This window comes from Artemia franciscana, chromosome 5 (assembly GCF_032884065.1).
Source record: "Artemia franciscana chromosome 5, ASM3288406v1, whole genome shotgun sequence".
Classification (NCBI taxonomy): Eukaryota; Metazoa; Arthropoda; class Branchiopoda; order Anostraca; family Artemiidae; genus Artemia; species Artemia franciscana.
Window position 1 is genome coordinate 2,498,138 of NC_088867.1, and position 14,459 is coordinate 2,512,596.

General features: G+C 33.6%; 1 protein-coding gene across 1 annotated transcript in view; it reads right to left on the reverse strand.

Moving 5' to 3' along the window:
- Positions 1-13,208, reverse strand: part of LOC136026871 (rho guanine nucleotide exchange factor 10-like) — a 254,534-nt gene extending 241,326 nt beyond the window's left edge. The window contains exon 1 of the mRNA XM_065703651.1: positions 12,614-13,208. Coding sequence (XP_065559723.1) covers positions 12,614-13,097 — 484 coding nt within the window. The 5' untranslated portion in view covers positions 13,098-13,208. The remainder of the gene's footprint in view (positions 1-12,613) is intronic.
- Positions 13,209-14,459: the final 1,251 nt, after the last annotated feature.

Here is a 14,459-nt window from a genome sequence, read left to right on the forward strand (position 1 = left end):
TTGAAAAAGGCCCTAGAACTCTTTTTTCGAATGGGAGTCCACCCGACAATACAAAGCCAATGCTTAGATAAGATTAGCCTACTCCTACTGTGACGAAAACGACATATAAAACTCCCCACGACGATAAAAAATGTAAAATTGCGTAACTTGAGTTTGATAACATAATTATTCATTAGATATTAATTATTTCTATATATATTTAAAAAAAGATAGGTTGTCAAACCATATTCAGGTGAGGTTATTTAATTGAATTTCAAAAAGCGTTTCGGTAAGTCATCTCATTAAAATCTAGACAAAACGCAGCTATAGGGTTCCAATTTATAAGAAAATGAATTAATCCTACGTCACTTCAGGACCTCCATAGCATTGTTAGTTAACACATTTGAACCGGTGGTTAAATTCACGAAACATTGGGTGGAGGGGCATTGTGTTTCAAAAACCCATTTTTCAATTTTCGCGTTTTTCAATTTTTCGATGAAAATACCAGAAAACAGTATTCGTCAAAATCCAAGGGAGGGGGTAAAATACTTAGGGGGCGAGTATCCTCCTCCTAACTGGCACTGGACACCGTTGCTTGACTCCGTAATGAAGACTTGGTAGTAGGGAATTGCCTAAAAAAAAAGTTGACTGAACAAATAAATCACTGATAGAAAATTGGACTGTTTTTAACCCTAGATTATTGATTTTATAAATATTTAACATTTTACCAGTAAATAAAATCTATATTGACACGGTGAATATATTTTAATAGCTGTAGTGAAAAATATCATCATAATCAAACGAATTTGTCCGAAGTTTCAGCAACTTAAAATGTATTCGTGGCTAAAAAAAGATTTCAGATGGAATAAAATGTTTTAATATCAAAAATTTAATAACTTAGATTTTTAAAACATCTTTACATTGGATTTGTTTCTTAGCCAACTTTTTATGCGTACAATTGTATAAACTGCCATGAAATTCTTCAAATAATTCGAAGAAGGAAACTAAAATATCTCAATTTCAATTGTACAATTTTTGTATTGCTCCAAAATTGAGGGGTGGGTTCTTCCCACCTCTGAAAATAGGAGCATACCCTTCTTAGAATTGTAACAGGCATCCTTATAAATAAAGGTTTATGTAGCAAATTCCTTTATAGATATAGTTCCGGTCTCCGGATGAGGAAAATTGAAGATAATTGTGTGAATATATTAATATTTTTACTTATCTGAGTAGCCTAAATATTTCTATATAAGATGACCTCTCTTTCATAAAAGTAAAGATTGTAAGCAAAACGATATAGCCTATCAAAAGAGAACACTTATTCCAATAGTAGTTATTTTACTATTGTTGATTTTTAATAATTTTTTTATACTTGGTCCCCCTTTTCCGAATATTTTTGAATTTTTCGACAAAATCTATCGAAGTAAAACATTTAGAAAAAACACTTACAGCACAAATGAGCCCCTTAAAGAATATTATGAGCCTCATACCTTTACCAAATTTTGATTCTTAAGGTAATTTAACTTTAAAAAACAAGTTGCTCCAAATTTGAGGCGTGGGTTTTTCCCACCCCTTAAAATAGGAGCATACCCTACTATTTGAATCGTAACAGGCATCCTGATAAATAAAGGATTAGGTAGCGAATTCCTTTATAGATATAGTTCCCGATGAGAAAAATTGAAGATAATTGTCTGAATATATTAAAATTTTTACTAATCTAAGTACCCTAAATATTTCCATATATTGTGACCTCTCTTTCAAAAAAGTAAAGATGTAAGCGAAACGATATAGCCTATCAAAAGAGCACATTTATTCCAATAGTAATTCTTTTACTATAGTTGATTTTTTATGGCCTTTATAAGATTTTTTTATAGTTGGTCACCTTTTTCCGAATATTTTTGAATTTTCTGACAAGATCTATCGAAGTTAAACATTCAGAAAAACATTTACAGCACAAATGAGGCCCTTAAAGAATGTTGTGGGCCTTATACCTTTACCAAATTTTGATTCTTAAGGTAATTTAATTTTTTTTTAAAAAGTTTTTTTCAAGTAAAGTAAGGGACAACATTAATATTAAAAAGGACATATATTATCACGTAAATGAAGAGCATTGGCCCCTCCTTAATGCCTTAATTTTTACGTTAAAATTTTTTGGTACTTTTAAAAAAAGCTTCTTATTGTTCTAATTGAAAACCCCTGTGTTTCAGGAGTCGATCTTAAGGAATTGGGACAAAGTTCCAACTTTAGCGTAAAGAGCAAGGTGTCGAGGAGGTGGCAATCCCCTTTATACAGGTAATAATTTCTGTTTGTTTTAAGTTTTAATGTTGGTCCTTACTTTCACTTGAAAAACTGGTTTTTGTAATTAATTTCTGATCGTTTTTTAAATGATGCCAGGAAATCTGGCCCCACTTCCACAGAGAAATCTTCCTTCACACGGAAATATCCTCTAGACAATTCAATCCCGGTGAAAATTTACCCCGGACAAAAACCCTTAACAACAGCAAGCGTAAAATTGAGAAAGCAAGAAAAGAGAAAGCAAGACATGTAAAAAGAATTGTGTATAGGAATTCTGGAAAATTCTCCCAGTGCATAATTTCCCCTGACAAGTTCACCCTCTGGTAACTTCCCTCCCCATGGGAAATTCCCCCATGGAAAAACCTCCAGCAGAAAATTCACCCTCCTCCCACCCGAAAATGTATGTATACTTTCCAATAACAAATACTATGTGTAAACAATGGGCAAATTTTTATAACTTAAAGACCTTTCACCTTGGCTGTCAGGGGAGAGGTCATGTTATATGCAAAGGCATAGTTATTGGGCCTTTTAAGTATGATAAACAAAATTACAGTCTCAAAATTTTGATGGGGCGATTTTGGAAAAAGGGGCGGGGTAGGGGCTTAGTTGCCCTCCAATCGTTTTTGTCTTTTAATGCCCGCTCGAAGGAGCCTCCTCACGATATCCTAGGACCACCGGATAAAAGAACCCCTGGAAAAAAATATCCTAATAAATAAACACACATCCGTGATCTTTTTCTGGCAAAAAAATACAAAATTCCACATTTTTGCAGATAGGAGCTTGAAACCTCTTTAAAAGGGTTTTCTGATAAGCTGAATCTGATGGTGTGATTTCTATTGAAATTTAGTGACTTTTAATGAGTGTTGCCCCTTCTTCCGAAATTAAGGCAAATTTTGTCAGGCTCGTAGTTGTTAATGAATAAGACTAAACTTGGTAAAACTTATATATTTAAAATCAGCATAATAAGCGGATTCTTTGGATATATCTATTGATACCAAAATTCCGTTTTTAATTTTGGTCACTATTGAGTCGGGTCGCTGTTTACTTACACTTCGTAACCACAAGCTTTTTGATTGATACCACTCGTGATGACCACTTTGATGACCACTTTTTGATTGTGACCACTCGTGACAGTAAAAATACGATATTTCATATTTTCGTAGTGAAAGACTTAAAAAATCGGATGTGATCTTAGGGATTGAGGAACTTCATTTACGCTGGTTACTTTTGATGTACTCTTTTAAGCTTATTCTGTTATTAAATATAAAAAAAAACAAGTTTTCTTTAACGGAAAGTTAGGGGCGACATTAAAACTTAAAACGAACAGAAATTACTTCGCATATGAATGGGGCTGCTTCCTCATCGACGCCCCACTCTTTACGCTAAAGTTTGACTCTTTCTCTTAACTCTACTTTTTTAAAACAATACAAACTTTAGCGTAAAGAGTGGGGCGTTGATGAGGAAGAAGCCCCTTTCATATACGAAGTAATTTCTGTTCGTTTTAAGTTTTAATGCCGCTCCTTACTTTCCGTTAAAAAAACTTGTTTTTTATTTAATTTCTGAACGTTTTTGAATCAATGCATGTTTTGATTTTGGCTCTCCACAGATGAATAATTAAAACGAAATTTGCATATTTATTTGTTTCGGCTAATTGGCTTTCTCATAATTTTGATCGAATGATTTTGAGAAAAAAGAAGAGGGGGAGGAGGCCTAGTTGCCTTCCGATCTTTCGGTTACTTAAAAAGGCAACTAAAACTTTCAATTTTTACGAATGTTTTTAATAGTAAAAGATGTACATAACTTACAAATTAGCTTGCGTAAAGAACTTCTGTATGCTCATGTTTTTATTACACATATGAAGGGGTTCACCCACCTTATCAGTACCTCACTCTTTACCCTAAAGCTTAAATTTTGTCCCAATTTCTTAAGAATGACCCCTGAATCACAAAAGCCATAGAATAAATAGTTGAAATTACTAAAAATGCTTTAGCATAAAGAGCGAGGTATTAGGAGGAGATGAGCCCATCATATGTGTAATAATTTCTGTTCGTTTTAAGTTTTAATGCTTCTCCTTACTTTCAGTTGAAAAAAACTTTTTCATATTTATTTTTTCATTGTTATTTTTTAAATAATACTAGAAAATCCTGTGCTCCCTTTATGAAACTTTTCTTCCCCCAAGACAAATTCCTCCAAGGAAAGTTCCCCCAACATATCCCCCTCTTCTCAACCCACCCCAACCTAAAAATGCCCCAGAAAACTTCTGTACACTTCCAAATAACCATTACTACATGTAAGCACTGGTCAAAGTTTGTAACTTGTGGCCCCTCCCACGGGGACTGTGGGGGAGTAAGTGTCCCCAAAGACATAGTTATAAGGTTATTTAACTACGCTGAATAAAATGGTCATCTCAGAATTTTGATCCGGAGACTTTGGAAAAACATTTAGCATGGGAGGGGGCCTAGGTGCCCTCCAATTTTTGGTCACTTAAAAACGGCACTAGAACTTTTATTTTCGTTAGAATGAGCCCTCTCGCAAGGTACTAGGACCAATGGGTCGATACGGATCACCCCTGATAAAAAACAACAACAAAAAATCATACAAACAAATAAACACGCATCCGTGATCTGCCTTCTGGCAAAAAATACAGAATTCCACATTTTTGTAGATAGGAGCTTGAAACTTCTACAACAGGGTTCTCTGATACGCTGAATCTGATGGTGTGACTTCCGTTAAGATTATATGACTTTTAGGGGTTGTTTCCCCCTATTTTCTAAAATAATGCAAATTTTCTCAGGCTCGTAACTTTTGATGGGTAAGATTAAACTTGACGAAACTTATATATTTAAAATCAGCATTAAAATGCAATTCTTTTGATGTGGTTATTGGTAAAAAATTTCTAATTAAACCTTTCTTGAGACAAAAACATAGCTTTAGGTGTCCCATTTTAAACTATAAAAACAACCCCACGCTGGGTTAGTAGCTCTCTAAAATTATTTATATTAACATATTTTGACCCCTCGCGCCGGATCTAAAAAACATAGAAGGGAGCAAATGTATTTTTCAAAATTTAAGGGAGGCAATTGAATTGATTTTCATTTAAAAAAATGAAAATACAAGAAATTCCTTTTAAATGAAAATAAGCTTTTTTCAAAATTAAAGGGAAGGGACAAATAATATAGGGGGAGGCAAGTACCTGTCCTTTTTGGGGCTTACTATTTGGACGCACTTGCCTCACTTGTACATTGTTAACTTGGTGTTAAGTAATTACTAACCAGAAATATTAAATAAGTAGATTTGTCATGGAAAGTATTATTAGTTCCAGATTACTAAATTCATAAATACTTAACATTTCGTTTCTATTTCAATATGGATCTGTATTGCATACCTTTTTTAATAGTTCCATTGATAAATTTGACGACAATCAGATGGATTTTCGATTGTAAATGCCCACGCTCGGGGTTAGGCAATACACAGCTGGCCTTATGGTTGAGATTGAGACCAAGAAGTATATTGATATAAAAATTATTTTTTCGACTATTTTGCCTAACAATTATATTATCAAGCAACTTAAAATATACTAGTGGTTTTAATAAGGATGTTGGATACTAAAAATTACTTTATATAATAAAATAGCCTAACACAAAGCCATACTGCATAACATGTCCACTTAACAGGACTTTTCTCAAATTTATCATATAAAAGTTCGGTAGAAACCTTAAGAGTTCGGGATTTGCAGACTAATTTTGAACTAGAACAAGCCTGGAACAGAATAAAAGGGGCAAATCAAGGTATCAGTTTCATGATGGACCCCTTTAAGGGATTTGTCTATATTATTTTTTCTATTGTTTGGTAAATGACGACTTATACTTATTGACGACATGACTGCCTGTCCATGGATTATTCTTTATGGTTGATTGTGTGTGGCTATGCTGTTTGACCTATGTGATTGTATGGATGAGTAGGGTTAAGGCCTCATTCAAGTGCTGGTCTATATTAATCACTAATTTAGGAAAACAGTCTTCCTTTTCTCCTTCTGTCTCTCTCTTTTTTTTCTTTTTTTTGTGTTTGTGCTGTTGCATTGGTGCTTTCTCTTTTCATGATATATATATATATATATATATATATATATATATATATATATATATATATATATATGCATATATAACGAAAAGAGAAATCACCAATGCAACAGCACAAACACATTAAAAAAAAAAAAGAAGAAGACAGAAAGGAGAAACAAGCCCCCCTTTGCATACAAGTCCACTCAACATTGCCCGCCATGAGTCAACCTAGCAATCTCGATCGTCCCTAGAGTCTTATAACCATATACCTTAGTTTTTTTTTTGCCCCAAGATGGATGGATGAATGATCTATCAACAAGGAAAAGTGCCGTAATTTTTATACATTCCTGTAAAAGAAAGCCTTAAAAGCAAGAGCTAGAGACGAATGTTTGAGACCCCGACTCTTTTAGATTGTGAATCCATTGCTGAAAGTACTGTTTACCTAGAAAAGTGGTTTCCTGCTTCTCATCAGGGTTGCCACCCTTAGTGATTTATCACTATGTTCCAGTGAAGACGGGTCCCCCTTGCTTTACACTCTGAGATGAAAAAAAATTCGGCTTTAAGTCGAGCTTCGACTCTTGGACAGTAGACCATTAAAAGACAACACCCCAGATTACTACCGATTTTTGAGTAGAATTAGAAAGTCCGTGACGAAAGTAAAACAGTTCAAAATAGGGATGATACCTTTTTATTGACAGTGAATACATATAAAATTATTTAACTGGATATTTCGAACGCATATACAGTGTTCATCATCAGCAGTAAAACTAAAAGACATGAATAAAAATAAACAAAATTTATACCTAATAAACTAATTACACATAGTTTATTGCTCTTATTTTTTTCAATGCAACAGCGGAGGCAAATCTCTTTGACCTTTTCGGTTCCGGTTCATTAGAATTATCTGACATATTACGTGGACAGAGGTCATAGCTCTTAGGTTAGGTGATATTTACTTTATTTGACCTCAGTAAATTATCATAAATTGAGTTCAATCCAAATTCACCTGTATCTCTGTTTATGGAATTATTCTTGAATAGAATTTTTTTAATTTCGATTGTTTCCCTGAAAATTTGCTTTAAACCTTGGTCCCTAGAAATCAAAGAAACATTTTCAAACAAAATAAAATGATTTGGAAAATTAAAGATATGCTCCGAGAGGGCTGACGTGAAATCTTCAGGTTTGGTATTTTGCTTTTTAAAGACGATGAAATAGAATTATGATGTTGTAGCAATCTCGTTTTTAAATTCTGGTTAGTACGTCCCACATAAGAGCTTCCACAAGTACATGGGATTTTATAAACCCCACTTTGTTGCTCTACGGAAGTCCGATCCTTTCCAGAATTTAAAAAAAAACTAGCCAAAGTATTACTACCTCTTAAAGCTACCTTTAAGCCATTATTTTGTAAAATTCTTTCAAGTTTTTCACTCAAACCTGGAACATATGGTAGAGAACAAAAAATATCTTTCTTTTCTGTTGTTTCCAGAATATCGTCAGAACATTCTAGAAATTTTTTCCTTCTTTTCGAAAAAGTCTGGTCAATTAACCGACCCGGATAATGGTTACTTATTAAAATCTCTTTTAGCAACAATAATTCCTCCTCAATGAATTTTGGAGAACAAATTCTAAAAATGCGGTCAGTTTTACTTTTGTCATGGAAAGGCAGTGTGGTCTTCGAAGTTATCTATATAGAAAGTCTATCCCCAATTTCCATTTTCAACAACAAAATTTCATCTTAAATACATGGTCTAGATCAGCCTTAACAACAAAACCGTGGATTTTTGCACTATCTGCCCTCTATTCTTTTTTTTTTCTATTTCTATAGCTGTGACCTCTTCTATAGCTGCGACCTATTTTCCTAGTTTTTCAAATCTTATAAGTAGGGAAAGAGTATACGCATGAGATTGAATGTAAAAAAGCCCCTAAAATAGAATTTTACCAAATTTAACGCAATCCACACTTTCTGTTTTCCAGAAAATAAAGAAAAGCGGTACTTGTTAAACATCCCGACCCCACTCGAGAAGTGAAGTTAGGTTAGTCATAATGAAATATACCAACATATGATGGAAATATAATACTTTAGAAACAAAGTGATGGAAACCACAGACGAAAATTAAGGAGAGCAGGCTGCCCAGAACGCATTATGTTAAAGGCCTTATCACCTCATATATATCAAATACCTAATAAAAATATACATTCATCGTAGTTTTTGTCAATGAGACTAAGCTAATCATAACCTACTACAGACAGAAAAACCGGTTTTTGCCAGATCAGACAGACCAAAAACTCAAGTGGGGTTGGGATATTTAACAAGTATCCCAACTTATCTGTTAGCCAGTACACACTCGAGAATTTGCATCTATAAAATCAGACAATGACCGGTACATTGCTGTTTGTATACGAAGACAATTGAATTGGGCGTTTTAACGCCACCCAGGAAATCTTGCATCACCAAGATGATTAGCTGGGTCGTAATAGACAGGTTATGTTAGTCTATGTCTATGTTTTCGTCTATATATGTTTCGTCTATATCTATGTCTATCTAAATGACTATGTCTATTTCTATGTCTGTTCTTATGTCTCTGTCTATATCTATTCTGACCTACCTGAATTAAAAGGTGGCGGAAAACATATGGCGGCGGAAAACCGAGATGGCGTTAAAACACTGCAACCAGACAATTAGCTTTGGCTTAATGGAAAACTGCACGGAAGCTATATAAAAATAAATATTTAGTTGGTATTTTTGTAAGGTTAGGTTACATTTTGCATGTAGCCCCCCTGTACTTACCCCCCCCCCCTTAATATGCAAATATATAGCCCAAAGTATACTAATATCCTATCCATTTCCCAAGCGTCTCAGTTGTTTCAACCCCGTACCTGTAAATCCAAACCCTCGCTAATAGATAAGTACCAAAGCATTTACTGATGTACCCAATCTTTTTTCATTTTTTTAAATCTTAGTGCAAGATTCTTGTTCTGAACTCGGAAGATTTATAACAGTTCATACTATTCGCTTACCAATAAAGTGAATATAGGCCTACCACTCGATGCCTTTTTGTATGCTATAATAATTACATAAAAAAACTAGTTTTTTTAACTGAAAGTAAGGAGCAACATTAAAACTTAAAACGAACAGAAATTACTCCGTATATGAAATGGGTTGTCCCCTCCGCAATCCCTTGCTCTATACGCTAAAGTTTGACTCTTTGCCACAATTCTGCTTTTTAAAACAATTAAAAGCTTTAGCGTAAAGAGCGAGGGATTGCGGAGGGGACAACCCATTTCATATACGGAATAATTTCTGTTCGTTTTAAGTTTTAATGTCGCTCCTTACTTTCAGTTAAAAAAACTAGTTTTTTTATGTAATTTCTGAAAGTTTTTGAATTAATGCATGTTTGATTTTGGCTCTCCACGCATAAATTATTAAAATGAAATTTGCATATTAATTCCTTTTTTGGCTAAATGGCTTTCTCTTAGTTTTGATCAGACGATTTTGAGAAATAAGGGGTGGGGAAGGAGGCCTAGTTGACATGCAATTTATCGGTTGCATAAAAAGGCAACTATAAATTTTAATTTTTAACGAATTTTTTTATTAGTAAAAATATACGTAACTTAAGAGTTAACTTACGTAACAAACTTTTATATTCTTTAATTTTTATTATGTGTATGAGGGGGTTTGTACCCTCGTTAATACCTCGTTCTTTACGCTAAATCGTAAGTTTTGTCCCAATTCTTTAAGAATGACCCCTGAATCAGAAAGGCCGTAGAATGAATAGTTGAAATTACTAGAAATACTATAGCATAAAGAGCGAGGTATTTATCTCCTCCTAAATACCTCGCTCTTTACGCTGAAGTATTTTTAGAACCCCTCATATGCGTAATAATCTCTGTTCGTTTTAAGTTTCAATGCTACTCTTTACTTTCAATTGAAAAAACTTTTCCATGTTTATTTTTTCATTGTTTTTTTATAGTAATTTTAGAAAATCCTGCGCCCTTTTCATTGAATTTCTGTTCCCCCATGAAATATTTCTCCAAGCAAAGATCCTCCCACATAGCCCCCTCCCTTCAACCCCACCCCCAAACCAAAAAAAAATCCCCTGAAAACGACTGTACACTTCCCAATAACCATTATTATATGTAAACACTGGTCGAAGTTTGTAACTTGCAGCCCCTCCCCCAGGGACTGTGGGGGAGTAAGTCATTCCCAAAGACATAGTTATTATGGTTTTTGACTATGCGGAACATAATGGCTATCTCAAAATTTTGATCTGTTGACTTTGGAGAAAAAATGAGCGTGGGAGGGGGCCTAGGTGCCCTCCAATTTTTTGGTCACTCAAAAAGGGAACTAGAACTTTTCATTTCCGTTAGTATGAGCCCTCTTGCGACATTCTAGGACGACTTGGTCGATACGATGACCCCTGGGGAAACGAAAAAAAAACAAAAAAATAAAATAAATAAACACGCACCCGTGATTTGTCTTCTGGCAAAAAATACGAAATTCCACATTTTTGTAGATAGGAGCTTGAAAATTTTGCTATAGGGTTCTCTGATACGCCGAATGCGATGGTGTGATTTTAGTTAAGATTATGTGACTTTTAGGGGGTGTTTTCCCCTATTTTCTTAAATAAGGCAAATTTTTTCAGGCTCGTAACTTTTGATGACAAAGACTAAATTTGATGAAATTTATATATTTAAAATCAGCATGAAAACCTGATTCTTTTGATATATGTTTTAGCATCAAAATTCCGGTTTTTAGAGTTTCGTTACTATTGAGCCGGGTCGCTCCTTACTACAGTTCGTTACCACGAACTGTTTGATTTCAGCACTGAGAAAATGTAGTTTTTTTTTCGAAAACGACCAAGAAAACGGCGCTGAGAAAACGTAGTATTATTTTGTCGAAAACGACCGACAACTCGTACTTTAATTGAAAATTCGTCATTTTTAAGAGATTAAAAAGTGCTTAAACTTGAATTTGCAATAGAAGCGATTATTATATTCGTAAAGAGCATAAAAAAGGCATCGAGTGGTATGTTTACTTTATTAGTAAGTCAATAATATGAACTGTCATAAATTTACCCTGAACTAAACACTACGGGCTAATAAGAATCTTTTTTTTTTCATTGCATTTATTAGATTTACATTTATTGGATTATCAGAGTCGTCTCAACCGTTCTTGGACTACCTCAACCATTCTTCTGCTAATCCTTGAATACAGGCCTAAAAAGCTTCATAAATGTGATTTTCTTGAATCTGTATTTTATTTATTTATTGATTAATAACAAATACGGTAAGCTCTCAAGTTTGTATTGAAAAGCAACTGTTGATGAGAGACTAGCACAATAAATATTGAGGAGAAAAATTTTACATACAGCCTTAGGTATTATGTAGGCATTAGCGGGGGGATGGTATGCAAAAAGTGATTCTAAAAACGCAACAAGTGAAAAAATTTAGAATATAATGCGTAAACGGTAAAATTCTAGTATAACTTCTTTTCGTTCATCTTTCGTTGTTTTCGTTCACCTAAGATTCATTACTGAAAATTTCATTTTCATAACCTAACCCCTTTTCAAGATAGTGAAAAGTAACGAAGCTAGAATTTTTACCATGTTTTTTTTTTTTTAAATATAATAATAGTTTGTTAATTGGTTCCTTGCCTGTCAAAACCATTAGACCGATGTCTGATTGTAAAAGAAATTTAGATGGGTTGATATCGAATAGCCTAGGCTATTATTTTAAAATGATTTATGAATACGGGTAAAAATAAAAGTAAACATGATCATGTGATCAATAAAAACAATAAACAAACTTCGCATTATAAAGTAAGAACTATGCAGTTTCAAGTTTGTTTTTGTCTTGAACTAACCTATATCGTAGGGCTACAGACAAGACTATATTGGGGGGTCAATTTTTCGAGTGATTTGATTATTATATCAGGAAAGAGCATAAAAAAAGTATATATAAATGGTAAAATTCTAGTTAATTGACTTCTTGCTATATCAGAAGGGTTTCAGAACTAAATGTAGAGAAAAAGCAACTAGTAACTGAAAATTAAGGTAAAATCTAGTTTTGTCAAAATTTCAATAGGCATAGACCTGTCATGTATGCAAATTTCAGGGCCCTCTAGAGGGAGAAGGAGTGGAGGTGGGTACTTTAAAATACCTTCCTGGGACATACTTTAGCCTGTAGGTCCATCCCTGAGAATTTCATTTTCCTAACCTAAACCCTTTCCGAGATAGCAAGAAGTCAATTAACTAGAATTTTACCTATATAAATAATACCTTGTTTAGAACAAGTTAATGTCGCCTTCTTTTTTGTGACTAAACTTCTTAATTCCATTAGTCTTCTCCTCAGTGAAGGGGATTTTGTTTTCTGAATCAGCTTTAAATCCAAAGATTCACATCTTTTCATCTTATTTTTTACAACTTTTTCACCTAAACACTTGGGTCTTGGAATTCCATATTGCTTAGTAAAACTGTTGGCAAACGGGTCATTATACCTGCGACTATTTTTTCGTGGGTGTATCATAATTTCGTGTTCTAAACTTATACAATTTGCCAAACAGCTTTTCGTAATAGCTAAACATTCTTCTTTTTTGGGCATAATAAGGTTTTCCACATCTAAATTCAACTGGTCAAGCGTATACTGATGTTTTTCCTGAACTGCCTTCACTTCGTTCTTCACCTCAAATTGTTGTAATGCCTTTGGGTATCCGGGTTGCATTTTTTCACTACCAAAATCAACTAAACTAAAGTAGACGCTCATACTTGTGTCTAAAAACTGCAAATTCAATCTTTGAACTCCGCGCTAATCACATATTTATTTGAATGGCTATTAGGTGTGTAGCAATGGGTATTATCATGAGGCTTGTTTTTGCTCTGCCCACGACTGTGTCTGATTGTACACTAAACTCGCCGCGGCGCCGTGGGGGGTTGTGAATATTCAAATAAATTTATCTTCTGGGTCTTGAAAATTATATCCTTTTGTTTGCTGAAATTAAGGGTGCTCTCATTTATCCTACATAAGTTATAACATTCTGTAAGGGTGGGTAGTCTTCAAGGGTACACAGTCTTTTGGTTCAGCAATTTATCATGTTTATCTATTGTATCAAAGGTCAAATTGATAGAGATAAATAACAACGGAGTAAAGTTCTTACTAAATGAAAGGGAAAAATATATGTTTTATTGAAGAAAAAATGGACAGAGATAAACAAAATAGGACGACTTATATTTGACGAATTATACTTATTCACGACAGGACTGCCTGTCCATGGACTGTTCTTTGCGGTTGAATATGTATGGCTATGCTTTTTGACCCATGTAATTGGATGGATGAGTAGGGTTAAGGCTTCGTTCAAGTGCTTATCTATATTAACTACTAAAGTAGGAAAACAGTTTCCCTTTCTCCTTCTGTCTATATGATTTTTGAGTTATTAGAATTTGTTTTATACAATACTTATATAAGATTTGGGGGTGATTTGTACAAGCAAATTGTGGGAATTCCCATGGGGGGGAATGCCAGCCCATTTATAGCTGACTTGTTTTTAAGTCAACTAGAATATAAATATATGGTGGATAAGAATAATCCAATTAATTTAAAACATGCTTTGTCAAATAATAAAAGATATTTAGATGATATTTTGGTCTTAAATTGTAAGGATTTCATTGATATTTCTAAAAAAATATATCCATCAGAGCTTATTATTGAGCCTAGTCATGGCGCTGGTCATGAAGATCATTTCTTAGATTTAAATATTAATATTTGTGATAATAATAAATTAAGTTTTAAAATGTATAATAAAACGGATGATTTTGATTTTGAAGTGATTAGTTTCCCATTCCCTGAAAGTAATATACACTCAAATATCACATATTCAGCGTTTTTCTCGCAGTTACTTCGTTATGCAAGGATTTGTAGTAATTATATTGATTTTAAAAATAGATGTAAAATCTTAAGCCAAAAATTGATATCAAGAGGTTTTTCTGCAAATAAATTAACTTGACAATTTAAAAAATTTAGTTTTCATTATAACGAACTTTTAAATAAATATCAAAAGAATTATCTAGAAATACTTAAAGAAATTTTCAACTAATTTCGGAGGTTCGAGAAATGTTGTCGCAGCGCCAT